This window comes from Paramacrobiotus metropolitanus, unplaced genomic scaffold (assembly GCF_019649055.1).
Source record: "Paramacrobiotus metropolitanus isolate TYO unplaced genomic scaffold, Prichtersi_v1.0 Parri_scaffold0000142, whole genome shotgun sequence".
Taxonomy (NCBI): Eukaryota; Metazoa; Tardigrada; class Eutardigrada; order Parachela; family Macrobiotidae; genus Paramacrobiotus; species Paramacrobiotus metropolitanus.
Genome location: NW_026570362.1, coordinates 53,276 through 79,429, shown reverse-complemented (window position 1 = coordinate 79,429; position 26,154 = coordinate 53,276). Strand labels below are relative to the sequence as shown.

The 26,154-nt window shown below is 44.6% G+C and overlaps 2 protein-coding genes across 2 annotated transcripts; one reads left to right on the top strand and one right to left on the bottom strand.

Annotated features, from left to right (window-relative positions):
- Positions 1 to 1,185: 1,185 nt before the first annotated feature.
- Positions 1,186 to 10,003, bottom strand: LOC129599270 (transportin-2-like). Its single transcript, XM_055497459.1, has 16 exons — positions 9,821 to 10,003; positions 9,414 to 9,642; positions 9,273 to 9,348; positions 8,935 to 9,114; positions 8,453 to 8,529; positions 8,164 to 8,388; positions 7,228 to 7,636; positions 6,296 to 6,529; positions 5,785 to 5,957; positions 4,661 to 5,080; positions 4,139 to 4,297; positions 3,893 to 3,980; positions 3,619 to 3,813; positions 2,738 to 2,867; positions 2,243 to 2,366; positions 1,186 to 1,901 (listed from the first exon to the last, which is right to left on the bottom strand). The coding sequence occupies exons 2-16, from the start codon at positions 9,525 to 9,527 to the stop codon at positions 1,794 to 1,796; spliced, it is 2,712 nt and encodes a 903-aa protein (XP_055353434.1). The 5' UTR covers positions 9,528 to 9,642; positions 9,821 to 10,003; the 3' UTR covers positions 1,186 to 1,793.
- A 177-nt stretch (positions 10,004 to 10,180) lies between these two features.
- On the top strand, positions 10,181 to 14,189 carry LOC129599271 (palmitoyltransferase ZDHHC3-like). The gene is made up of 5 exons (XM_055497460.1): positions 10,181 to 10,617; positions 11,086 to 11,446; positions 12,562 to 12,676; positions 12,803 to 12,968; positions 13,574 to 14,189. Exons 1-5 carry the CDS (start codon positions 10,499 to 10,501, stop codon positions 13,920 to 13,922), a joined length of 1,110 nt encoding a protein of 369 aa, XP_055353435.1. The 5' UTR covers positions 10,181 to 10,498; the 3' UTR covers positions 13,923 to 14,189.
- Positions 14,190 to 26,154: the final 11,965 nt, after the last annotated feature.

Below are 26,154 nucleotides of genomic sequence, written 5' to 3'. Positions count from 1 at the left end.
ATTCAACATTGACAGAAATTCTGTCACAGAATTACAACCAGCGGCTCTAGGATTCCGTGATGCCGTAGTAATCGTAACCTTTATTGTATTTATGACCTCTGTCCACTGTGATATTTAGCGATCAATATTTGCATTGTCAGTCAGTCAGTTAGTAGATCAACCGGTGAGCGGCAAGTCGTGATAGATTCTGATGTAAAATGTCGCTTTTCCTGTAGGAATAGGAATACAGTAGTTTACATAATACAGGAATACAGTGAGTGGCTGCACTGCACTCTCCGCCTAGCGGATCTACCGCGGGCGCACTCACTGAGCATACTTGCTCTCTCGCTTCTCTCTCGCTGTATGACTCAGCGCTCATACGCTCGCGTTGGATACGAGTCCAGTCTGCGCATCACATTCCACATGTCTGGCCAGCGTGACGCCGTTGCCGCCAGCTCTTTCTCTCTCTACATTTTCATTACGCGTTAGAACTCGCTCGCAGCAACTTGACTTGCTGATTTCATGCCAGACATTGGCTTTGTTGTTCTTTCTTCCGCAATCACGCGGCATTTGCTCCCTTTATTTGTACAATAAAGACCACTATGAGCCTCCTGCATTTGTCTGTCACACCAGTGGCCGCCACTAACCGCAGATCATTGACATAGATCCTCCATCCCTTGCTGTCGGTTATTCCGACAGCGATAAGTCCGATAACTGCTTGAATGCAGCGCTCCTCATGAGCCGGACTACCACGGTACCACCTCCGCAACGGTAAGCGGGCCCGTTGTACGTTGCAGGTTTAGCGATTTCGAGGGGAATGGGAAACTGCAGTTGTGGGTCAATGAGGACTGGCGCTGGCTCCATGTATGGTGTATCCACACTGAGCCGATTGGCGGTATCCATGCTCTATTCCGTGTCTAATCACGGATGACCAGAAGGCAGGCAATTCAGTTGCGGACTCGTCACGACCGCTTTCTCGCAGCCTGTTGTTCACACTCATCATTATTCCTCAAGTTTCTTGTGTATTAATTGTTCACATTTCGTTTTTTATGAATGCAGAGATTATGATAAACGTAAGATTACGATAATTACCAATGAATGCCCCTTAGATACGGCAATACTGTTTCTCGTTCAACACTTTTACGGCTGACGAGTAAATGCTTCATGATCAGTACGACCGGCAGCAGCACCGATCCACAGCGTCGGACACTGGAGGAAATTTATTAGAAAACAAACAAAAAAAGACAACCGAGGAGCAATCCACGTCAATCGCATCGCATCGAATCCTACAGGGGACGTCGCATTGAAACAAAACCATCGATAGCATCACCAACTAACCGAATTAACCGTCACCATTACAAACCACCAACGAGCAGCTCCCCAGTCGTGTTTACAAAAATAATCAGCACTCAAAAAGCCGGCGCAAAACAAAGCTAAAAACCCTATCACATGTATCGTTTTTGTAAAAAAAACACATTACACACGCTGACCCGCCCCCGGCCTACACGTACACGGGTGCTGGTCGCGCCATATCAGCCGCAAACGGAATTCCCAGTCGAACACAAATCAATCCACAGAGCCGAGATAATTACCAAAGAAAGAAACCAAACCGAAAGAACAAAACACACTTACTTCCTAATCACAGATTAAACAACGCAACAACGCATCCCTACACCGACGAGTTGACGACCTAACCGACGATCCCGTCGCATCTTCTCCTACATCGCGTCCTTACTCCACCGACGACGTGCCTATTGACCATCGCGTCCCCGTCGTCATTGCCAGGCGGAACTACAGGTTGTCGGGGAAAAGCTTCACAGGCCGTAGTGCTTCTGCAGCCGGTCGCGCACCACCGCGGGGAACTGCTCCATGAAGGCCGGCCACTGCTCCGCCGGCGCCGCCGCCTTGTACGTCGACAGAATCTACACATCATGACCAATTAACGCTCTCCTTCCCATAAAAATCCCGACGGCAATTTATTCAGGTTTCATTCGTAAATTGTAATTAAAGTTCTTCTGATTACATTGTAAATTTAATTGTAGATATTTAAGCCATTGCATTTTTACTTGATCGTGGTTATTACAGTAATACCGAAACAAATATCGTCACAACTGTTTTTCGTACACAACACAACAAGGAAAAACATCAACAAAGGCCAACAAATGACCGATACGTATCATAAGGAATTAAGCGAGCAGTAATATCGTCAAATTAAACGTAGTTGATGAACGGCAAACTACAGCAGTTAACTAATGAATCATACCTGTTGGAACATGCCCTTGAGTTCCTGATCGGGCGAGATCCAGGAGGCCACACCGTCGCAGAAGGCCACGAAATCCTGCAGCTCCAGCGGATTGGCGCGGCTCCCGATCATCATGCACAGACCCCTGCCAGGCAATCAAAAAAGTGCGTATTACATTGTACACCAGCCACGCAACGCTACAGCCGCATACGCCATACGGCACTATTATCAAGCAGGTAAAATTTAAATCCAATTTCAAATAAATAAAATTAAACCCAAGCTGAAATCGATGACATTGTTGACAGTTTTCCACAAAAACACACTCACATCTAAACACAATTCAATTCACGACAGGTTGCAACAAATTCAGTTACATTAACGGTTAAATCAGATAAGATTAATTTGGCGGTTTCAGCGGTAAGTGGCTGAATAAGAATTATCGGCATTTATGGACGACACGGTAACGTCTCAGACAGTAGCTGATTTTACTGAATATATACTAATAAATCAACGTACCGGAAGGCGCTGGCTTTCTCGTCGTTGTCGCGGACGTTGCGGAGGGCGTGGCACCAGGGCTTGATGAAGAAGTGCAGCTGGTTGGCCAGCAGATCGGGGCAGGCCCAGCCCAGCCGGCCCAGCGTGATGGCTACAGAATGCTCAAGATTGGTCACACCGGCCCCGCCGGCGAACTCCAGACCCAGTCGTAATTGCACACCCAGCGACCAATAATTCCCCTCGTCTGCAACGCACTAGTACGCCCATGCCAGCTCCGCCCCTGTCATCAGCGAAACAGAGCGGACATTCCGAAGCTCCTTTTACAGATCGGGCATGGATGCACAGCGTTGCCGATGAGGACAATTATCCGGCCGTTAAAAAGTCAACAGTAATTTATACAAACAAATACATTAATTTAATTAATTCTTTACTGAATGTTCTTTTATTTAATTATTTTTTTAAATTAAATTAATTTTTTATTGAATAATTAACGTAATCTAATTGATATTCACAACCAGCATAATTAAAAAAATGTAACGCACATGAGTATCGCGCGATTATTGTCTGAAAACATAGCTTATTTAATCGAAAACTGAATTCATTACACGCAAGTCATGTATAATTTCATTTTCTTTAATTCATTTCATTCCACTCAATTTCAAATTTCAAGCTGGATTAATTACATTTCTATATCCCCCGAATTTATTTTAATTTCAAATTGAACTGAATTATCTAATCGCTGTATTTATTTTATTGTAATTCAGTGTAAAGCTGATTTTGTTTACTACAGAGTAGTCAATAATTGCACTTTTGCAATTTAATAATTTAATTTCCAGCTCAAACTGATTGCGTTGCCTAAATTTCGATTGAATTCGACTGCTCAATGATCAAGGGGTACTTACCGGTGTTCTCCAGGAGGGTCTTCTGCGTGTTGGGCCGGTTCATGAGGCAGATGAGGGACTCGAGGACCAGGTGGACGTACTGGCGGATGTCGGCGCCCAGCCGGATGGAGACCTCGCCCAGGGCCCAGGTGGCGTTGTTGCACACCGACAGCTGCTCCGGGTTCATGTTCTGCGCCATCGCCATGATGAAGTCATCTGCAAAACGCCATTCAACACCCGTTTCACTCGCGTCCTCATTCTCCGTGATCAAACGCTGCGCCAGAGCGCCACTCACTCAGGAAGGGCCGCTCCGCGTTGAACGCCGCCTTGGCCAGATCCCCGATCAGAGCGAAGGCGCTCTGCCGCACTTCCGGCACCGGATCCTGTCACACCATCACTCTTCGCATCACCCACATGTTAGGTAATAATTCTTATTCATTAACCAATAATTTTTTTACTAACAATTATTTTAATTACTAACATTTATTTTGTAATCAATTATATGTATTAAAATATATATTGTATACAGGTCGTAACGTACGCGAATGCAGTGCTGGACGGCCAGCATGAGCTTGCTGTTGATGACCAGCGGCTCCAGGTGGCTGCCGACGCCCTCCGACAGCCCGCTGACCAGATCCAGCGCCACGATCAGACAGTCACGGTCCGGCGACTCGTGCAGGTCCGGATGCTGCAGGAACAGCTGCAACCCACAATTCAACCATCAAAAACCACCCACGACGCCCACAACAGTCAAACACAATTTTCCTAATTGCTCGCTGCATCAGCACTTAAACAGACATACATAACAGAATTATAATTTTACAACGGAATAAATAAATAAACATAAATCAGCAGTTTATTGGACAAATTACAGTACCGTTTATTTTAATTTCAATTTCACGCGAATCTGAATTCGACGTATCTCTTCTTAATTTCGGTAAAATGTAGCTTCCGAATTAATTTTACTGGACTGTAAATTCGATTTAAATTTCAAGCAAAATAAAGATGAATAAAATGTTACATAAAAAATAGTAATAATAATTGTCAGACGTTATAATCTTACATTCTGCTCGTGGATACTGCGCTCGATGAGCTGCATACTGCGCTGGAAGACGGGCGCGACGTAGGGCATAAACCCCGTGGCCATGGCGGTGGCGACGCTGGAGAGGCACTCCAGCAGTGGGAAGAGGGATTTGTCGTCGGGCCGCAGGCCGTTCCACTTGAAGATGAGCGGCTCCATCAGCAGTGCAATGTACTCGGCGCGGTTCAGCTCGTGGCCGACGGACTCGGCCAGTGTGCCGATGGCGTCGTACAGGATCAATAAATTCTTGCTCTGGTACTTGTTGAAGGCCGCCACCAGACTGCGCACGATCACGTCCAGATGCGGCACCAGCAGCACTCCGGCCTCCTCCTCCAGCGTGGCGAAGGCGCTGCAACCGGCCTCCTGCACCTTCTTGTTGGAGTCCAGCACGCGCTGCAGCAGCTGTACAACCGCAAACACACCGTGCTTAATTAACCCAGTCTCTTCATTTATTTGTCCTAGCTAGTCCTCAATCGGATGGAAATTATTTCAGTTTTCGACAAAACTCAAAAACATCCAGATTAAACAATTTAAATTCCCAAAATTAAATACGGTTTATATTTAAAGAAATTTTGTAAAATTAAATTGGCTGACATTAAATTAGTTAAATATGCTAAATATAGCAGCAGCAGCTGCAGTGGACGCTTTAATTTAGTATTCAGTTGACAAAAATTAAACCCAATGAAATCAAGCAAAATTAAACTATACAAATTGCAAGAAAATCGAATTATGCCCCCGGTTTAATTATGGAAAATTAAGTTCCGATCACCTGTCAGAAAATTAAATTTACCCTAAATTCAAAACATCAATAGGTTTGAATCAAACATCTTAAATTCAGACTGAAATTAATCCTTAAGAAAAATAAATCAATGCAGCTGCAAAACACCGTGTAATGTAGTACAGTACATTGTTAAATTTGCTATGTATGAAAATGTTTCTTCCGATTAAAAACTTTCACTAGGGTTCAAATCAATAATTTTAAAATCAGGAATGCACAAAAGGATTGAAGTCAGGGTATATGTGTGCAAAAAAACAAGCTGAAGCAATACTGAGTTATAATAATTGTATTTTTTTATAATGCTTTCCATCATGCAGCAATTACTGACCAGTCCGAGGAGTGGCTTGAAGTAGCGATCGGGATCCTCCGAGACGATCCAGCCGGCATACCGACTCAGCGTCCAGCAGGTGATGGAGCGCACCAACGGCTTGGGATCCTGCATGCACTGCAGTAGGAAGGGGAAGAGCGCCGGCAGATGCCCGGACATGCCTTCCGCGCAGCCTGCAACACAAATACATCTCGTATCAAGTCACTTAAATAATTTAATTAATAAAAATCAAAATATCAAATTATTTCAATATTCACTCAACTAATCAAAGAATAAATCGATTAAATGCCCATAAATAAATCAAATTACTCAACAATTAATTCAATTAAAATTTGAATAAATTTTAAATAATAATTACATTAACCAAGTATTAGATAAATTTCACATTAATTACTGCACATTAATCACAGTTTAAATACAGTTAACCGTAAATAATTCAACATAATTACAGTAATAAAAGATTAAATGAATTAAATCACAACACGAGCAAATTGGGACGGTTTGAGCGCACCTTCGGCGACGGCGCCGAGGGCCAGGATGGCGGACTCCTTGCGCATCCAGTCGGGACTCTTGAGGATCACGTCCAGCACCGGCAGCAGCACCGGCAGCAGATTATCGTGGAACACGTTGGACAGCACGTCCAGCGCGGCCGCCGAGCATTTGCGCAGATTCCACTCCGTCGTCTCCTCGTCGTCGTCGTCGCCGTCCGCGTCATCCGCATCCGGCGCCGGCTGTGCGTGATCTCCTGCCAAATGCGCCCCAAAATGCGTTAAAAGGATAACACTTCTTCCCGTAATTTTTTAAAAATATTATTCTTCAAAAAGTTTTCTCTCTAATTCGGAAAACTGAATATCATTTTCTGGTTTCACGAGATCAAATTCAACCGTAAGTCATCGTTCCGCCATGTGAATTTCATCAATATTTTTCACAAAACTGCATAATTATCATTAATTTTGTTACTGTACTTATACATTTTTGTCTGTACTTGTTCATTTTTTTCTGGTCAATTTTCAAGTTATTTTATTTTTCGTTTAATTTTATGAAATACAACTGTTATCGCAATTCCGCTAATCGCCATTACAATAAATTTCCCAGCTTATTCTTATGCTTTTTTCAAAATTATCAAAACTACGCAAAAATTTTCTCTGGATAATTTCGATGATTTTCTGTGAAATTTTGTTCCATTTCTTTCCAGATGCGGTAAAAATTCAAAATTTTTCTGTGGTTAACTTCGATGGTTTTCTATTAGTGTTTTCCAGATACAGTAAACATTCAAAATTTTTCTCTGGTTAATTTTGTTTATTTTCTATTAATTTTTTCGGGATGCAGTAAAAATTCAAAATTTTTCTGTGGTTAATTTCGATGAATTTCTATGAATATTTTCCAGATACAGTCAAAATCGTCGTCATCCTGGCGTCTGCCTCACACGTCATCCCCCCTCACCTGCCGGGCCGGGCACATGGTCGAAGCTGTGCGTCTTGGCCTTGTGGAAGCGCGGCCGGATGTCCTCCTGGCGGTCGGGCTTCATCTCGTCCTCCTCCTCCTCGGCGCGCAGCAGCACCATGTCGGTGACGGAGTAGCACATGCGCTCCAGCAGCAGCGGCACCAGCTGCGGCAGATGCGGGATCAGCGCCTGCTGGCACACCTGGTTGTCGGCCACGCTCAGCCAGAACTCGCAGGCCTCCAGCGCCACCATCTCGTCGTCGTCGCGCGTCCGCATCAGCATGAAGCCGATGATGCTGTTCAGGTCGCGGTACAGCACATCCGGCTGCACTTCCAGCAGGGTGACGATGGCGCGCAGGATCTGCTTCTTCACTTCCGCATCCGTGTCCATCGCCAGACTGAACAGTTTCTGCAGAGAAAACATCCGATACTAATTATTAAATATTAAGAATGTTAATGCCACATAACGAACAAAAATAAACACGGGGAAAACAGTAGAAAAATGCTGCGAAAATAATTTTAAAAAATCCCGTCTAACGACAAAACACCAAGTAGCCTGTCAAAAATAATATTACAAAATACCGTCATACGGCAAAACACTACCAGCAAAAAAATCGTGAAAAACTGGATAATACAATTCAAAAAAATACCGTCAACTGAAAAAAATGCCAAACAATCAACAGTAAAAAAATGGTAGCAAAAATGTTAAAAAGAATTATAAAAAAAATCCAAAATGCCGTCAGATGAAGAAACATCAACAGAAAAAAAACTGCTAAAAATGCCTACAAAGAATTATAAAAACACCGTCAAATAACAACATATCGAAGAGCAAAAAATAGTCGATAAAATCGGAAAATAAAATTAATAAAAATTGGCAAAACATGGTCTAAATTGCAGAGATATTCGGATAAAAAAAAGGCTGAAGCAGGTGCATACCTGGAGAAATTCCTCCATGTGGGGCTGGATGGGCGCGATGCGGTGCAGGATGAAGCAGTTGACGCAGGCCAGGGCGTAGGCGCGGATCTTGGGCACTTGGTAGGAGAAGAAGTGGATGAACTTGGGCACCAGCACGTCCAGCGGCTGCGGCGTCGCCGCGTCCCCGTAGCTGCTGTCCATCTCCGTGGCGTCCTCGCAGATCTTCTGCAGGGTACTGAAGGCGCCCTGCAACCACACCCACATTCGCCATTTCCCTGCTGAAAATCAGTATTTCCAGCGCATTTCCTACATCCACGGCTTCCATCACTCCGGAATCCAGCCAGGCGCATAACCGCGGCAACAAATCCGGCCAGGTTTTTAATCCCGCTGCAAAATCCAAATCAGCAATGAGAATTCGAAGAACAGGAGTGATATTGTGCAAATTAAGGATAAAATCAATTTCAGACGTTGTGAGCATCAATCATTTCGCAGGCTGAATTTGCATTAAATAGCAAAGTCAATTTTTTAAATTATTATTTAATTTCTGGTGGAATTAAAATTAATATTTAGTTTAAAAAGGTTATCAATTCAATAATAAGAACGGAATTCCATTTATTAAGAAAATAATATCAGAAAATATGATTTTTCATTTAATTTCCTTGCTTATTACAGAAAAAATGTTCGGAAATTTGTTTAAAAAAATTAATTTAAAATCATAGATTTTTTATAAAATGAGTTTCATAGCCAATCACTTCAGAAACGGCCCCAAACAGTATAAATTGCAGAAATTACCTTTGGAAACGATGGTGGTGGTGAGGATGCCAATGGTGGCGCGAATCAGCGCTGAACTATCCGCCAGCTGCTCCATACACTCGGTCTTGATCAGGTTCTGCGTGCTGGCATGGAAATCATCCCACTTCACCCGGACGTTGTTCTTGAGGATCAATCCCGCCAGGGACCGCGTCGTTTCCGCTGCACACGCACAAAAACATCAACAAACACAGTCAGCCAACGCCACAACTGTACTGCTTCCCTGTACCAGTTACCCAGCGCCACCGTACCAGAACAGCCATACTACCGGCTGCGCCGTATTTAACAGAAACAGCATGAAGAAATCGTCCTGTTTTTACCTTCCGCTTTGCACCGCGTCATAATATAGATGAGATACTTGTTGAAATCCGGATGGTGGTTGAGTTGTTCCAGTTTCTACAAATACAACCAGGAAGATGGAGCAACGCCAGCGCAGAGAATGGCTGAGGAGTGTTTTTTACCGTTTGAACATCGCGCTGCACTTGATTATCGGAGGACTGGGATTCCTTCAACAACTGAATAATCTCCCGCAGACCGTTCTCATCCGGCTGCCAGGTGGATAAATTGGACGCCATCCCCGTGCGAACAGCGGCGACGCTTGAGCAAGGCCAACACGGGAAGAAGAGGAATTCTGGGAAGAACCCAACGGAAAACCACCGTTGTCCACGGGCAGACGTTGATCACGAAATCCTGCAATAAAAGCGATTCGGTGATGCCCCACGGAGAAAAATAACAATCTACAGAACAGCAGGCATCTTTTGCCCATAAGGAGAACATAAACCAAACAACCGTTCGCTCGGGATTGCGTCAACAATGACGAAACTGCCAGGCAGAAAAAAACGCTTCGCAGTTTTCTGTCCAGTCACACCTTGTCGGTCTCTGCCTTCTCCTCGCCACAAATCGGTCACTCTCTAGCAGCACACATCAGAATTTATTCCCGCCAACAATCCAACAGCAACAATTTAAATTTTTGACACAACAATACGCGAGAAACAAACAACGTTGTAAAACTTTTAAACCATCGTGTGGAAAATGAATTTTTCACCAGCAATGCAATATTCAAGCAGAGCAATAAAATTTAATCCGATCACTTGAGCGTAATGGTGGACGGCGGGGGCGGTGAGGCGTTACGTCACCGGCTAATTAGCGCTGATTGCCGCATGGCTGGGCCGATCGATACCCCGCCGCCTCCCGGCCATCACTGCCTGCACTGCGGGATTCACAGCACGTTGCGTTCGATTGTTTGGGAAAGACGCAGCGAAAACATCGTCGCACACTGCCTGCTGCCATATTCCAGCCGTTTCTTATTGATTTTTATCCCTAATTAATTGACGCAGGAGTTACTAATTGTGGCACTAAGTGCTGTGCGTCCTTTCCCGTCTCTTCTGTCAGTGCGTTGATATTCTGCAGAGAAGAAAACCTGATGCATGATGATAACGTGAGGGGATTGTGGCTGGGTTTCGCGCACGTTCTGGTGGGAAGAGCGTTGCGTCTGGTATCCCGTCAGATTTCTTATCGTGAGTTCTGTACATAATAATTGGGGAAAATGGTCATTTTTCGCAAAGATCCCTGCGGTATTATGACGGTGGTGTTGGCGTACGCGGCGCTAATCTACGCGGACTATGTGGTGGTGTTTTGGCTCGTTCTGCACACCATGGATGGCAGGTGAGTGAGACCAGTGGTACTCTACATTTTAAATTTACTACGAAAAATAACTTTTTTTTCAGCAACGTCCATTGCATACAAAAGTACGCTTGCGCAGAATTTTCCCTAATTATTTTAATAAATTTTAAAAATTGAAAAATCACCAAAAATCATTAATGTCGCAGTTGTCGCTCGTGATCTTGTTGTACATACGATTTCTGCTGTACAGTTCTCATGGTGTTCCTTCGGATAGCGAGCGAATTCATGTTTCAAATTTAAAACCGGTTTTTATAGCCTGTTTACAGAGTAAAAAAGCGTACGTGCGTGACGCAATGGTGGATTTACTCTGAAATATCCGGTTATTTGAGCCGGTTGCGCAAGTTGTTATAATCTGATATGGCGCTGACCATTGTATCGTGAAATTGTAATGTTTATCGTCGGATAAATCAAAATACACTCTCTCTAATCAGTCGACATTTCTTGATGCAGTTTATGGGGCACGGTGCACGCGGTGCTGTTCAACGTGTGCATCTTCCTGTGCTTTCTGGCGCACATCCGCTGCATGCTCACCGATCCCGGGGTGGTGCCGCGGCCGGCCGAGAAGGATCGGCTGTCGTTGCGGCTGCAGCGCCAGAACAGCCACAACCACCACAGTCATCATCAGCCGCCGCCGCCAACGGAGCGGATGGCGCCGCGCGCTTCATTGGAGATCAGCGTGGTGGAGGCCCCCTCCAAGACGCACTCGCACAGCCGCGGCACGGAGGTGGACGGGGATGCGGAGGAGTCGGAGAATCTCTACGATTTCAGCGGGGTCTATCTGGGCGCCTATCCGCGCTCGCGCACATCGCAGGTTAACTTATAACTTATTCCTTCCGCTGCGTTGATCGATTTTATTTACAGGATGTAGCGTAACTAAATTTGATTGAATACATTTTAATCGGCATCTGCCACATAATACGCCTGCGCGGGTTTACACTAATAAAAGTTCCGAGTTTTAAACATTGAAAAACATCCAAAATCATTACGTCTTTCGTAGTTTAGGACGCGTTAAATGTACCCAAAACAGCGCTGCATTCCCTCTGACTACAGCTAAACTTAAACGTTATGTCTCAAAAGGCTGTAGATCGAGGCTACTCCGGTAATGACACGAATCTTGCGGCCGACGAAACGGATTAGCTCCGAGAAAGCCAATCCAAATGTCCCAAGTGTCTCGACGGCCAGAGCGTAGAAAGATATCCGTCTGTTCGAGTTTTAAACATTGTTTTCTCAATGTTTAAAACTCGGAACTTTTATTAGTGTAAACCCGCGCAGGCGTATTGTTATGTGTAATGGCAGATGCCGATTAAAATGTATTCATATATTAAAAAAAAAAAATTAAATTTGATTTGAAATTATATATAACAAGCTTTTTTATGATCTTATGCTTGCTTTATAAGCAGTTTTCTTGATCCAAATAAATCTAAATAAATTTAAATAGATAGAAATAGAAAAAATAAAATAGAAAATATAGTCTTAAATAGAAATTTAAATAGAAAAATTAGATAGAAAAAATTTAAATAGAAAAATTAGATAGAAAAAATTTAAATAGAAAAAATAGTCTTAAATCATCCAGATTTCTCAAAAATAATCAAATATATAAATTCTTGCAGTTAAACGATGTATATTTTATATTTTACAGGTTCAAAAATCTTTTTATGTGCCTGTCTCACAGAACTTCCCAAGAAAATAAATACAACAATTTACACAGAATTATTGTAAAAAATCATTTGTATTTTTCGGAATCAGCAGCTGATTTGATTGTTGAAGATTTTCCTTTGAGGATTTTTATTCCATTTATTTTACCGGTAATAAATATCATTATTTGCGACATCTATGGACAACTGGTCTGCTGTTAAACAGGACAATATTTTGAGGAATGTTACCGAAAATTTGTGGATAATAGTTACAATTTTGTTAATTGTGCAGAGCGGTGTGGATGGGAAGAACATGACGATCTGTCAGCGCTGCGACATGTTCCGGCCGCCGCGCGCCCACCACTGCCGCATCTGTCAGGGCTGCATCCGCAAAATGGACCACCACTGTGAGTAGAAGAATGGACATACCAGGGAAAAATTCTAAACAACCATAATAATAATATTGATTTAAAAAAAATAATGTTAATGATAACGCATGGCGCTGTGAAGGCAATCCTGAAATTCCCTTGCAGGTCCGTGGATCAACAACTGCGTGGGCGCCTACAACCAGAAGTACTTCCTGCAGTTCCTCGTGTGGGTGGCCGTGGCCAGCGTCTACGCCGGCGCCCTGACCGTCTACTCGTGGGTGGCCACCTGCACGGACTGCGAGCAGCCCGGCGGATTCCAGCAGTCCTCGCTGTACGTACTCTTTTAACAGATTTCCACTCAAAAATTATTTAAATTTTATTCCTAATTAATCCTTTCATCTTTCATTGGAGATATAAAAATTGTTTTCAAATAAGAAAAATTAGAAGAGAAATTAACTAACAAGGAGGTAACTAAATTAACTACCGGTAATTAGAATTTCTACTCACTTATTTTTATTAATTAATTTCTCTTATAATTGTCTTATTTGAAAGTAATTTGTATATTATTTCTGTAATTTTTTCTGCATGCTCTATGTATAGTGTGTGATAATAGTGTACGTTGGCTTTACGTTTAGTGTACGAGTACGTTGGATAATAGTGTTCTCGTATAATTGTCTTATTTGAAAATAATTTATATATTTCTTTCTGTAATTTTGACTACATGCTCTGTGTATAGTGTGTGATAATAGTGATGGTAACGGCGCGAAGAATTCCTTTCTGTGAGGGTTTTTATGTTTAATGTGGATATAAATTTGTGTATGCTGATTTAATCTGTATGTATAAATAACTCTGGTAATTATTTCTGTAGTTTTTACCAATAATAATCTGTCTATTCGTTTTGTGTATAATTGAAGGACGTTGGTGTGGTGTTGTTAGGATGTGGACGGTGGGTCTGATGGTGGAGAGCTGCATCTTCGGGTTGTTCGTGTGCGTGATGCTGGTGGACCAGCTGTCGGCCATCATCAAGGACGAGACCGGCATCGAGGCGCTCAAGCAGTCCGGCTCGTACCGGCGCGACGTGCACGCCGTGCAGCTGCTGCGCGAGGTCTGCGGGCAGGGCTGGATGCTGGGCTGGCTGTGTCCCTGCCAGGGCCTCCACCACCCCCCCGCCGGGGACCGCGCGGAGCCCCTCCCGGCCTCCACCCCCTCCGACCACCACCGCGGCCCGCCCCTCCTCCCGCACACCACCACAATGCACATCCACGATGCCGCCGCCATCGTCTAAGCGGACAACAATTTATTCACCAAATTTTTTTGGGAAGAACGTTTATCCAGAAAAAAATTTGTGGGGAAGAAAACTGAACGGTTTTCTATGCAGCGCTTCTGTCTTTGTCGTGGTGCTGTTATCCTGTTGTTTTTTGGAGATTAATTTGTCCCGGTGCAAGGATGTACTCTGTAGATAGGTTTTATTTCGTCATTTGCAGTTGTTTTGATTTATTTTTGGCTTTTGAACGGCGGCTAGTGATTTCGGATTCAAGCAGTATTGTGCTGATCGGGTCAACTACTCTGTATTATAAATTACGCATCCACCGACACAGAAAAAAATCAACTCCGTAAACTCGTCGTTTGCGACAAAGAAAACCAGTTCCTGCGATTTTTATCAAGAAATGCAATTTTTTATTGATAAAGCGTAATTGGAAAATATTAATAAATTTCTAAACATTTTTCAAGGCTTCAAATTAGATTTTTTCAGAAACAAACCGCGAGTTGGGAAAATTTCAACATGGCCTACACCTTTGGTCGGAATGGAATACGGAATACGGAATGAATACTCGGAACGGAATACTAATATTCGGAATGCAATTTTCGGAATACGGAACGGAATGGCAGATTTTACTTGGAACGGAATTGTATTTTTTTTAACCGGAATGGAATAATTTTTTGTCGGAACGGAATAAAAATTATTTTTAATAATTTATTTTTCTACCGGAGATCTGTCAGATGCTGTGATTTTGCGCTTTTAGCCGTGTAACCACATGCTAATTACGTTAACCATCACGATTAATCCTGTCTGTAGAAGCGGCATATCAAAATACAACCAGCCGGCATCAAATACCGCTGGCAGAGACCTTTGTTTTTGCTTTGCGATATTACAATTCAATTATTCCCTCTCTTTCCTTTCGACCGTATGATATCAGTCTGACTCGCTTACCTATGCCACAAGTTTCCTTCGTAGTCTAACTGAGCAGAGTTCAGGTAGACTGCGTTTTCTCTCTTTCCCTTCGGCCGTCGGTTACAGTCTGACCAGCTTACTTGCTCCCCAAACGCAAAAACATCTTTTGTTTTAAAACAATTACAAGCGTATACCGCCTCGGCTTCTCCTGACTGAAGCAACACTTGCGCATTCACAATGCCAATAGGAACAAATTAACAGCCGATTACGAAAAGCTAGAAGCTAGCGCAAGGAATGTACGAAGTAGTCCAGACGATCACAAACACTGTTTGTGATCTGCAGTCTGGACTTCTTACGGTTCACATCATCGAATATGTTGCAGTTCGTTTCTGCGGCGTGTAAGCTAATCCAGTAACCGTTTTGCAGTTTTTGATCGGTTTTATTCTTTCTTCTAATACGTATCACAGTGGAGATGTTGTAATCAGCTGAAATTACCGTATTTTTTGTTACTGTGAAGTTCGGATTACTGTTATATGTCTGTACATACCTGCGAAATTCCGGAACAATGTCCGGCAACGACATCTGCCGCGAAGATGCCAACGTGATGTAAGCAAAATGTTGTAAACTCTTCTTTTACATATTAAAGTATGATATCTACTGTCACAATCACCTGATTTGAGTGCAGCACTATTTATGTCTCCATTGGTAAACTGGCATAGCAAAAATTTCTGTTTGGGGATGCTGTTATTATTGTCAAAAAACGTTCATTTACAAATTCGGCCTCCGTTCTCAGCGTTTAAGAATTTTACGTTATTATCAAGCTGCGACAGTCGGTGCGGTATTCTGTTGCGCGCAACAGTCGTGCGTTTACGTCGCGCCATATGTTGGAACGGATTGGCATCATACGTTTGCATATCGCCAGATGATGGAATGGATATTTGTTAGTGCGTTGCGGATGAGACCTCATTGTAGTACAGTAGTACTACTCGTATAATGAAAAAGCGGCCGTGGCTCTCAATTTCTTCCGAATATAACTGGATGCCGTGGTCACTCGTCAACTCAATATTAATATTTTTCGTTTTTAGCATGATTTAAAACGGTTAAGGTTGTTTGAATTGGTCATGTTACCATTTTGAAGTGCTGGTACCTTTGTATTATGCAGCGACAGCACCGGCAGCCTGCAGCGGACTAGTGTCACTTCGAGTGTTTTCCATAGTGTCAGTTGTTTTGTGTTAGAAATAGCGTATGCCATATGATATATCGTCGCGATATTTTTGCGCCTGCATTTTTTGGAAATGGGTTAATTTTTAAATAAATCAATATTAGTTGGCTAGACTAAGTGAAAACTGGCGAACAAAAACGTGGTGTCACCAAATCGCATTACAGTACATGAATACCGTAATTATCGAATTTGCACCTCCCCGTAATAAGGCCCCCCTCCGTAATAAGCCCCCCTCCCACAACCCGTTTGAAAAATAGCGCCTCCCCCCGAATTTACGGCCCAGGGGGCGTTATTAAATGTTAAGCGCCACAAAAGGTTAGATATATCCTATACCGTATATTATATACGGTATACCGAAAATTGCTTCATAATAATTGTTATGATTTAATGAATAAACAGACAAACGTCACAAAAATAATGTGGTGCAAGGCTTCGCAATGCTGCTCGTAAGGTTGAGAAATTGCAAATACCGGTATCTACTGCGTTCATTATCAACAGAACTGGATACGCAGTTGTTTGAAAAATAACGGTCCCCTCGGAAAAATGCTGTTTGAAAAATAGTACCACCCCCCGAAATAACGCCCCTCCCGAAATAAGCCCCCTCCTCCAGGACGTTTGAACTATTTGCACCCCAGGGGTTCAAATTCGATAATTACGGTAATTACGGCTAATATTGTGTTCCCTTTTGGCACCGGCTTCCGGCTAAGTTAAAAAGGAATTAAAAATTTGCACCATTACAAAAACATTACGCTATTCCATTCCGACAAAAAATTATTCCATTCCGCTCAAAAAAATACAATTCCGTTCCAAGTAAAATCTGCCATTCCGTTCCGTATTCCGAAAATTGCATTCCGAATATTAGTATTCCGTTCTAAGTATTCATTCCGTATTCCATTCCGACCAAAGGTGTAGGCCTTTCAACATTTGAAGCGGTTCAAAATTGAAAACTGCACATTGTTTTAAAAATATTGCTGTCACTGTCTAAATAATTTTAGGCGGAGAAATGGACTAATGGAAATGCCGAATGAGTGAAATTGTTAGAATTTATATTATGAGATTATTTTAGTCACGGGAACAGAAACCGGAAGCGTCGCTCACACTGGTGTCAGTTCTGTTATGTTCTGTTCATCAACGTTATACAAGCTGGTTGCTTAAATAGCACACGGTACATTCACGATATTAGTAAGTTACTGCACCTAAATATCTGATAAACAAGGAGATTGGTGACCTGGTTGCCAACCACATCATTGCACGAGCGCGAGCTCCAAACCCACTGGGTATTAGGGCATTGGATTCATCATTCGTGGAATTGGAAAAGTGGGCCGTGACGCTCTTCGTTCGTGGCGTCAGGCAAATTTATGCTCTTGATGATCTCGTAACATCTCGCTGCGCTCGTATCAAAATTTCAAATTAATCGTAAATAACACTGGTGATTGGGTACATACAGTTCATAATTATTTATTTTTTAACTGCCCAGTTAAATTTAACGCACATGAAGTATATGGATATTCAATAGGGGCATCACATTGCTACTACTGCTATTAGCTGCGAGCCCAGCATGTTTGCACTTTGCACAATTGTTACTTCTTAGAATTATTATTACTCTAGTATCGTACCTAATTACTATATACGCGACAGTGCATCGTGAGTACATGTAGCCATGAGCCACGGGATACGTTTTTGATTGAAGAAGACTGGATGAAGTGTTTTGCCTCCTGAAATCTGAAGTATGTACTATGTACGCAGTACGCTTTACTTCTATTCTATAACTCCTCAGTTGCACTCGCGCGGTTTCCCAATAAAATCCTTGACTTTTATAAGTAAATAGTTGTTTTATATTATTTGTTTACTATTACCAGATTTGTTTTAATTTATCCTACATCTTTTTACTGTATGTATATACATTTCTGTTACTTTTTTACCGTTGCACAATTAGTGTTATCAGTAATACTCGTAATTAAGCTTGAATTCATTTTGCTGACTAGTGACTACTGTCAGTTGTTGGTTGTTAACTTGTTACTATCAGGCAGTCTTTTTTTGGGAGGGGGGCACACTGGCGGCCCCACGCCTCCCGCCCGGACGGAGAAAAGGCGTCTCGAGAGCTGGTGCGCAGCAAATGGAACTTGCGCGGGCGCTAAAGACCGGCCTGATTAGTACTTACAATGTAGGACTAAAATACTGTAACTAAATGGTCGCATAGCCCCATACCCAGCATTCTGTACGCAAGCGGTGCAGTGCACTGTACGACTGACCAGGGCCCGGTCACCGCCTCCCCCCTCAGAAAAATTTCGTTTTTTGTTTGAAGATAGATTTGTTACTGGTAATAATAAAAAATTTAATTTCACCGGCAATGGTGCAATGGGCGTGGCCAAAAATAATTCAAGGATTTAATGTATTTAATGTACTGTATGTATTGGCAATGTACTTTACTGTGCATATTCTCGCGCGTACTTCTGGTTTATAAATTATTATGATCCGAGGCGCGGCTGCTGTATTACCTGTTATCAATGCAAACTTGCCCCTTGGCTAATTTTCAATTTTTAATGACTGCTTTTACAATAAAAAATTTCGGAAAATTTCGCCGGTATGGGATTTGATTGGATTGCACCTCTTTCTGTATTATTCTGCGTGTTGCACCGCGCAGGCGCTGATAGTTTTCAGAGTTCAAGAAGTACACGGATTTCACAACAATTTTACAATGTCAAGCCAGCTTAGTGAAAAAAGCAAAATAGGAGCTTTCAACAAAACGATAAAATAAACAGCGCAAAAACTTCTAATGGGAATACAATCGTAGCTACTTTCAAGCGCAGTACTTACTGTACATTGACAATATATACCAAACATAAATTCGATTCTGGCCACGCCCGCTGGACCATTGCCGGTGAAATTATTTTTTTAATTATTACCAGTACCAAATCTGTCTTTGAGCAAAAAACGAAATTTTTCGGAGGGCGGAGGCGGTGACCGAGCCCTGGTGAGTTCAGTGCACTTGTACGAACCGGATATTTTGAACTCAGTCGTACAGTGCACTGCGCTGCATTCGTACTGAATGTGGAGATGTTGGGTATGCGACCATTTGTCCTAAGCTGTATAATTTACGATGTGCACAATTTCTTGAACAGTCATTTAATAACATTTGGCACCAGATTCAGTGATGATAGATCGGCAGTGTATGAGATTTAGAACAACACCTGCTGCAGTATTGCTGTGCCTGTACGAGTGCACTAGCTCAGTCTTTACTTGCTGTACATCAACGTTTCAGGAAGGAAGTTGGGAGCAGTGGATACTGCCATGCTTGTGATAACGCACTGCGCAAAGTGCGCCTGGACCCGACCAGTCGCAACTGCTCTTGTTACCGGTGCAGCATAACACCCGGCGGGAAGAGAGTCCGGGTGTAAAAAGCAGGCCTACGTAACCCAGACCCTGCAGCGGGCTGTGAGCGTGGGCCATGGACGACAGCCGGCCTTGCCGGGATGACCCGCCTCCCGCCTGCCCTCGACGGCGCCGCAGTGTGGCCTGCAACAACACGGTGATCCTGCAGCATCCGCACCGTGCGAACGTGTGGTGTGTGGGCTTCGTGGAGGACGTGTCGGATGCGGGCGACGAACTGTACATCAGCTTCCATTGCGACGCACTGCCAGCGCGCTGGATTGCCGCGCATCGGCTGTACGAGCACCGGTTGTGGCATGCCGGCTGCGGTGATCGCGTCCACGTTGCACTGCGCGCCAACCGCCACGAGCCGCTGGTGTGGGAAGCGGCGATCGTGGTGGATCGCACCACTACCAGAGCCCATCCGGGCGCCCTATGGCACGTGGAGACCAGTGTCGGCCGCTCGCGGCACTTCGTCCATGTGTTACAGTTGCTGGTGTATCAGCCAGTGCCGCCAGTGCGGGCGCTGGGCGGGGCCTCCCGCCGAGACGGCGCCTACTTGAAGTACACCATCCCGTTGCCCGTGCCGGCGGCCCATGCCGACCGCATTAACAACGTTGACGAGAACCGTGTGTATTACGAAGTCAGACGTGCTCGACGCGATCTACAGCGTTCCGATGGGCAGGAGATGTGGGCCGACCGCGTCAGTTATGACAGATTCTTTTTCCGCCTGGAGAAGGACACGGCGGTATTCGTCTGCTGGGAATACGAGAAAGGCGCCAGGGACCGAAGCTATTGGACGGAACAACTGCTGGCCAACTGTGTCAAGCGGTGTTTTGAGTGCGGCGCCCTGGCGACTGTCCCGTCACTAGATGTGGACAACCAGTGGCCGCTGCCACAAGGTAACACTATAGACTTACGCAGAGCATCTCCTATCGGCAGAACATGCACAGTGGCACACATGACACCATACATGCTATTGCTTTCCCTACTCCAAAACTGTTTATTTATGATGGGTAGTTCAGTTCTGTTTAATCATTTGATTGGGCTGAATCAATCGGATCCAGACAGACAGATGCAAAAGCTGAGTGCAGACAATCTTTCTGACCTTTCAGTTACACGCTGGATCCGGTGGACCGGTACTAATGCAATAGATAAACAGACTACGTCTGTCCTCGTGTTAGGCTTGCCCGTTTCAACCGTGCGGCGCCTGCGTAAAACCGGTGAGCACGGCAAGCGCGCAGCACGTGGGCCGAGTATAATAACGTGTGAAGAAGATTGTAGTGCTGTGGCTGCAGTAGTGTGTTATAGTGGATGCAGCGAGTGAAAACGCACTGTACCATAGCAGGAATGAAGGCGAGTAGGTCGGTCAAAGTCCAGTAGGACATGTTAAATCCGAGATCTTGTCGCGAAGATGGTTTGTGTCTGAGACACTGGATTTCTCTCAAGTGGATGTACCTGTCCTGGTCTGTATTGTATATAACAGACCTTCATTCCTGCTATGACTGTACTGAACCATAAATGGCCTCGCCTCTTGACTGTACAGCTACTTCAGCCCATTGGCACTGTACGCCGTAGTTGGTAAATGGCTCAAGCCCGGCTTTGTCGGCACGTCACTGAGAAAAGTGTTCTCCGACTTGTGAAACGAGGCTCGTAGTTAAAAGCTGTCCCGACTCCCGATTACGAATCTTATACAGCCGCACTGCTGCTCACCTTGTTGCAGATATCGGCCATGAATTGCCACGATACATGGCTAATCTTCCGGGAGAAATACTCCGCGATGTGCTGGACTGTTTGGACGTTTTCACCCACGCGACACTGCGAAGGTAGGCACTGCATGGTTACTGTCAGATTGATGCGGTGGCTGCGTTCTGACTGGTTGACACTTGACACCACCGTTGACTGTGCATACGCTATCGTAGAGTTACCCTAAACATGTGAGGGTCAGTACTACATGGGGCCGCACAAGCCGATCTTCTGGTATAATGGTAATATACCCCACGATTGCTATGACGTAACCGATGATGCCATTCGACTCAGCTTTTCTTTCCGAGTCGAATGGTCATGACCATTTGAGAGGAAAGGCCATCTATAGGTCATGGCCGACAGTGATTTATATATTTTGTTATTAAATTATCTTGTTTCTCTAGCAGAAATCAACTTCCTATAGCCAATTTGTTCAGGAAAAGGTCACGTCATCAAGTTAATCGATCAAGTTACCGTTCTACATTAACGGCTGGTTTCTTAGGTTCTTAAGGTTTCTTTCTTAGGTAATCCAAATTCTTAGGTTCTTAGGTTTCATAGGGTTTCTTAAGGTTCTTAGGTTTCTTAGGTTTTCTTAGATTTCTTAGATTTCTTAGATTTCTTAGATTTCTTAGGTTTCTTACGTTTCTTAGGTTTCTTATGTTTCTTAGCTTTCTTTGATTTTTTAGGTTTTCATAGGTTTTAGGTTCTTAGTGATGCTTTCTTAAGTAACCCAAATTGCTGTTCTATATTAACGGTGTTTTCTTAGGTTGTTAGGGTTTCTTTCTTAGGTAACTCAAATTATTGTTTTATATTGGCGGCGGTTTCTTAAGTTTTTAGGGTTTCTTTCTTAGGTAACCGGAATTACTATTTCATATCAACGGTGGTTTCTTAAGGACTTAGGGTCCCTTTCTTGGGTTAATCAGATTGCTATATAGCCGCGTAAAAACAAACACATTGCGCGCGAGTGATGGAAAAACGCTATGTGATTGTATTTCCTGCATGACCTTTGGATGACCTTTTCCTCCCAAAGGTCATGACTATTCGACTCAGAAAGAAAAACTGAGTCGAATGAGGTCATCGGTTACGTCATAATAATCGTGGGGCATAGAACTCCTTGAAGATCGAGAAAGCCAGTTGCATCCTGTGTTGTACCGAAGCGTGTGTCGCCTTCGCTAATGAAATTATGATTAGCTGGCACAAACGGCGAGTTTAGGAGGGGGTAACAGATATAAATAAAAACCCGTTATTTAAATATTTTCTTATTTATGGACGACTTTTTTTGTATAAAAATTGCGACTGCTAGCTCCGCGCTCCGTACGAAAGTACGGTTTGTGATACTTCACAGATGTACTTTAACATAAGTTATAATACAGATATGTTAAAGTACAGTAGCCATTGCATTTATAATACAATCCACTTCATATTGTACGTTATTTTACAACACACGGCTTATGTGATACGTACATTACACGCTTACTAAGTTCACCAGTTGTACACCGAGCTTGTATGTAGAGTTAGTCCGGGCTGGAACGCCATCTGGACACACTACGCCCCGAGGGCCGCTATTCTGGACTTGAGTCAGCGCCTGCCGAGCGTTAACCACTACGACGACATGTACCGTCTGGCCATGATAATAAGCCACACCCTGCGGTCCGCTGTGCGGACGCTGTCCGTCACCCGCTGGCGGCCGGCGGAGACCCTCCTGCATGACGGTGATCGTCTGAACGGGGCGCTGCGCGTTGTCGCTGTCATCGAGCTCGTAATACGAGCCCGCAGCCCACCGACGCTCCCACGCATCGTGCTGCATCAGTGCGTGACCAATTGGGAATTTGGCATGTATAATGTCCGCCCCATGCAGTGCTTATCGGGCCTCCTGTCCGTGTGCCACCAACTGATCCTGATCGACTACGTCATGAAGGATTTCTGGGGGAGGTTGGAGGTGCATCTGCCGCCCCACCGGCACTGGCAGCGCCGCTTCGCTGGTCGCTATCCACGGCCCCGTCTTCGGGTGGTACTGCCCTGGCTGCGTCTCGCCGGCACACTCTCGGCGACGGCCCACTTCAACGTTATGAGGGCGGCGGTGGAAGCCACGGTGCCGGAAGTGTCGGACGATATGCGCGCCACGGTGGCGGCCATGCATGCGTACTTTGCCAGCACTGATCCCCTGCAGCCGCAGACCCTGCCCCTGTACGCCAACTTTCTGCGTGTACTGCTGCACTTGTAAGTCAATTGCTGACAGCGAGATGTGACCAACCGAGATGTTGGTCACATCTCGCTGACCAACAAATTGTTGACCAACTCGCTTTCCTGATAAATTGCTGACCGACGTTCTGCCGAAACATTTTTGCTGACCGACAACTTGCTTTTCAGTTCGATACGTTAGTTTTGAGTTTTCTCAGCTTTTTGTTTGGTTTCTTAAGTTTCGTAGATTTCTTAGGGTTTTTAGGTTTCTTAGGTTTCTTAGTTTTCTTAGGTTTCTTGGGTTACTTGGGTCAAGTCAACAAAATGTCGTCAGCAAGTTGTCGGTCAGCAAGATAGTGGTCAGCGAATTGTCGGTGTGCCGCTGTCCAGTCCGCTTTTCATCTTTTCGACTTGTTATTTGCCAGCACTGAACCCAAGGATCCTCAGCTGCCCTGGACCCGAATCGTGCTGCCGGCGTTGGACGAGGCTCAGCTCACTCAGCTCAAAGTTGGACTTTGTCAAATCTACCAAGTGCCACCGTCGACGTTTTCCAGACTGACGGTGTTTTCTATCTGTGCACTGTGCTGCACCACGGAGGCCGATGTTGTACAGCATGCCGGTCAGTAACGAGTGACGACTCATCGCTGTAACACTGGACGAATGCTCCTCACCACGGCTGGCAATATTAGAGCGGACGAGCGTTGTCCAAGCCATTTCCCATCCTGGTCCATAGCTGTGTCTTATAGTGTTCTGTCCGCCTGACGGCGCGCATTATACCGGGAGCTGGCCAAACTGTTTCTAAATTCTGATTGTAGTTTTCGTACTTCGTTCTCTCATACAGGGGGTTCTAATTACGTTTGGCCTGATCTGGCCGTACACTGAACTGGTGTTTCTCGATTCTGGTAATGGTAATCATGCCTGCTTCCTGATCTCGCATCTTTTGCCTAAAACATCGTCCGCTACCTTCAAGCGTTACATACAGTAAGCTATTCGAGTTGAGATGCTGTAACTATAAGATTTTTATTTCTCAATATGTATAAGGCCAGCTTCGCTCAACAAAATTAATATCATCAAATGAAGAGTTTGTCCCAGTGCACAATACATTCATGGTTTTACCACGCATAATCCCCAAACTTAAACGTTGAAACAAAAAACAAGTAGAGCAACTCTCGCGTGTCCTTAAAAAAAATTCTTACCAATCTCCTTTAACGTAACAATGCCTGTCTCACACCAAGTGACAAAAGTCTCACATGCAAAGGGGACAAATTACAGCGATCAGTAACGAAACAAATTACAGCGATCAGACTTGTATTTTCCAATCTTCTCCCGGCAAGCCATTTCGGCGGCGGCGCCAGCACACTTTGAGGTCGCGTCGATATATGAATCCGATATCGTGTCTCTGTAAGCGACGTCCCATACTAACGGCTGTCCGCGGCTACCACTTCCAACGCGTGGCTCCATCCGGGCGCTTTCCATTTTCGCGCAAAAAGCCAATAGGCTCCGGATACGACTCAATGCCAGCATTGCATAACGCTCGAATTATGATTTCGTTTATGCCGTTATGGCGTTCCCTTCTGCCGATGCACTTCTTGCACGCTAGCCCATGGTATCCGTTTTCCGCAACCTCTTTGCCATATCTCGCACACGAGCGGTACTCTACGATCTTAGCGCCAAGCCACAGGCCAACAGAAATGCGGCAAGTCTGATCATCCAGGAAGTTGCCGAATACTTTCGCGGGAAGGGCGTTAAGCCAGTCCCCGGCGTACTGTGTGGTGACTGCTCTCAGGCGGGCTTCGGCCCTTTTATCGTCACCAACATTATTCCACAAGGTGTCAACATCCTTTTGTATTACTACGTTATCCCAAACGCATGGGTGGAGACGTGCCAGTTCCAACGGCAACTCTTCACATGCAGACTCAAGCTTCCAATTTTTGCACGCATCGCTGACCAACTTTCGCTGTTGCTGTTGAAGATCTGAGATGATAACTGACGAGTTGCAAACATGGAACCCAAAAAGGTCGAAGGAGCCAATGCTTTCGCTCGTTACACACCCAAACCTCCTTTGGCAACAGGAAGCATTGCCTGCGTGAGGACAAGGCCGTTCAATTTGGAGTTGGTGATTTCTTCTAGGGCATCTTTAAGCATCGTGTTAATATTGTCAGTTGTCACCGCGGTTAATATAATCGCACGCCTGTCTCATGGACAGAGGGAAAAGCGTTGTCTGAGGAATAATCCGATGTACAATACATTGCAGCCATCTAGCCGCTAACTGCGCAGAGACTAACGTCACAAGTTCACAACCACATTGACATCACCATACGAAGTGTCCGCTGTACAGCTGCTATATTGCAGTTATTTCGCTAATGGTTTAATGAAGACGTGAGATATGCCCGAATATTTGCTGTTGTTAGAAGCAACAACGTTGTTATCCGACTAAGGACGACAGATACGTTTGCCGTTGGGGAGCACCAATCGTATCCCCGCACAAGTGTGTATGTGGTACGTCGGTCGACGATTTAAACCGGCACGGGCTCCGCTGCAAACGGTCTGCTGGAAGACTGCCGCGGCACGATGGTATCAGTGGGGAGCGTACGCGCGGACTGAAGTCAGCCGCTTATCCCAGCCAGAACGGAGCCGACAGGCCTCTCAGGGAAAGATAACAAAAGACCGGATGTTATCACACCCGTACCATGGGAACGGAGAGAATGTCCAAGTTAGGACATTAGTAGATTGGTTCTGAACCACATGGCACCACCAAGGAACCACAAGTGAACCAAGTCCGCTCTTACTTGCCGACATGCCTGCACACTAGCTCTGTATTCCGTG

Bases quoted from the DNA above. Each gene is read 5' to 3' on its own strand.
- LOC129599271 (XM_055497460.1), top strand. From the start codon at position 10,499: ATGGTCATTTTTCGCAAAGATCCCTGCGGTATTATGACGGTGGTGTTG. The intron at 12,677-12,802 runs GTGAGTAGAAGA...ATTCCCTTGCAG, and splicing joins CCGCAAAATGGACCACCACT to GTCCGTGGATCAACAACTGC. The intron at 12,969-13,573 runs GTACGTACTCTT...TGGTGTTGTTAG, and splicing joins GGATTCCAGCAGTCCTCGCT to GATGTGGACGGTGGGTCTGA.
- LOC129599270 (XM_055497459.1), bottom strand. From the start codon at position 9,527: ATGGCGTCCAATTTATCCACCTGGCAGCCGGATGAGAACGGTCTGCGG. The intron at 9,349-9,413 runs GTAAAAAACACT...TTGTATTTGTAG, and splicing joins TGCAGCGCGATGTTCAAACG to AAACTGGAACAACTCAACCA. The intron at 3,981-4,138 runs GTACGTTACGAC...ATGGTGTGACAG, and splicing joins CCGTCCAGCACTGCATTCGC to GATCCGGTGCCGGAAGTGCG.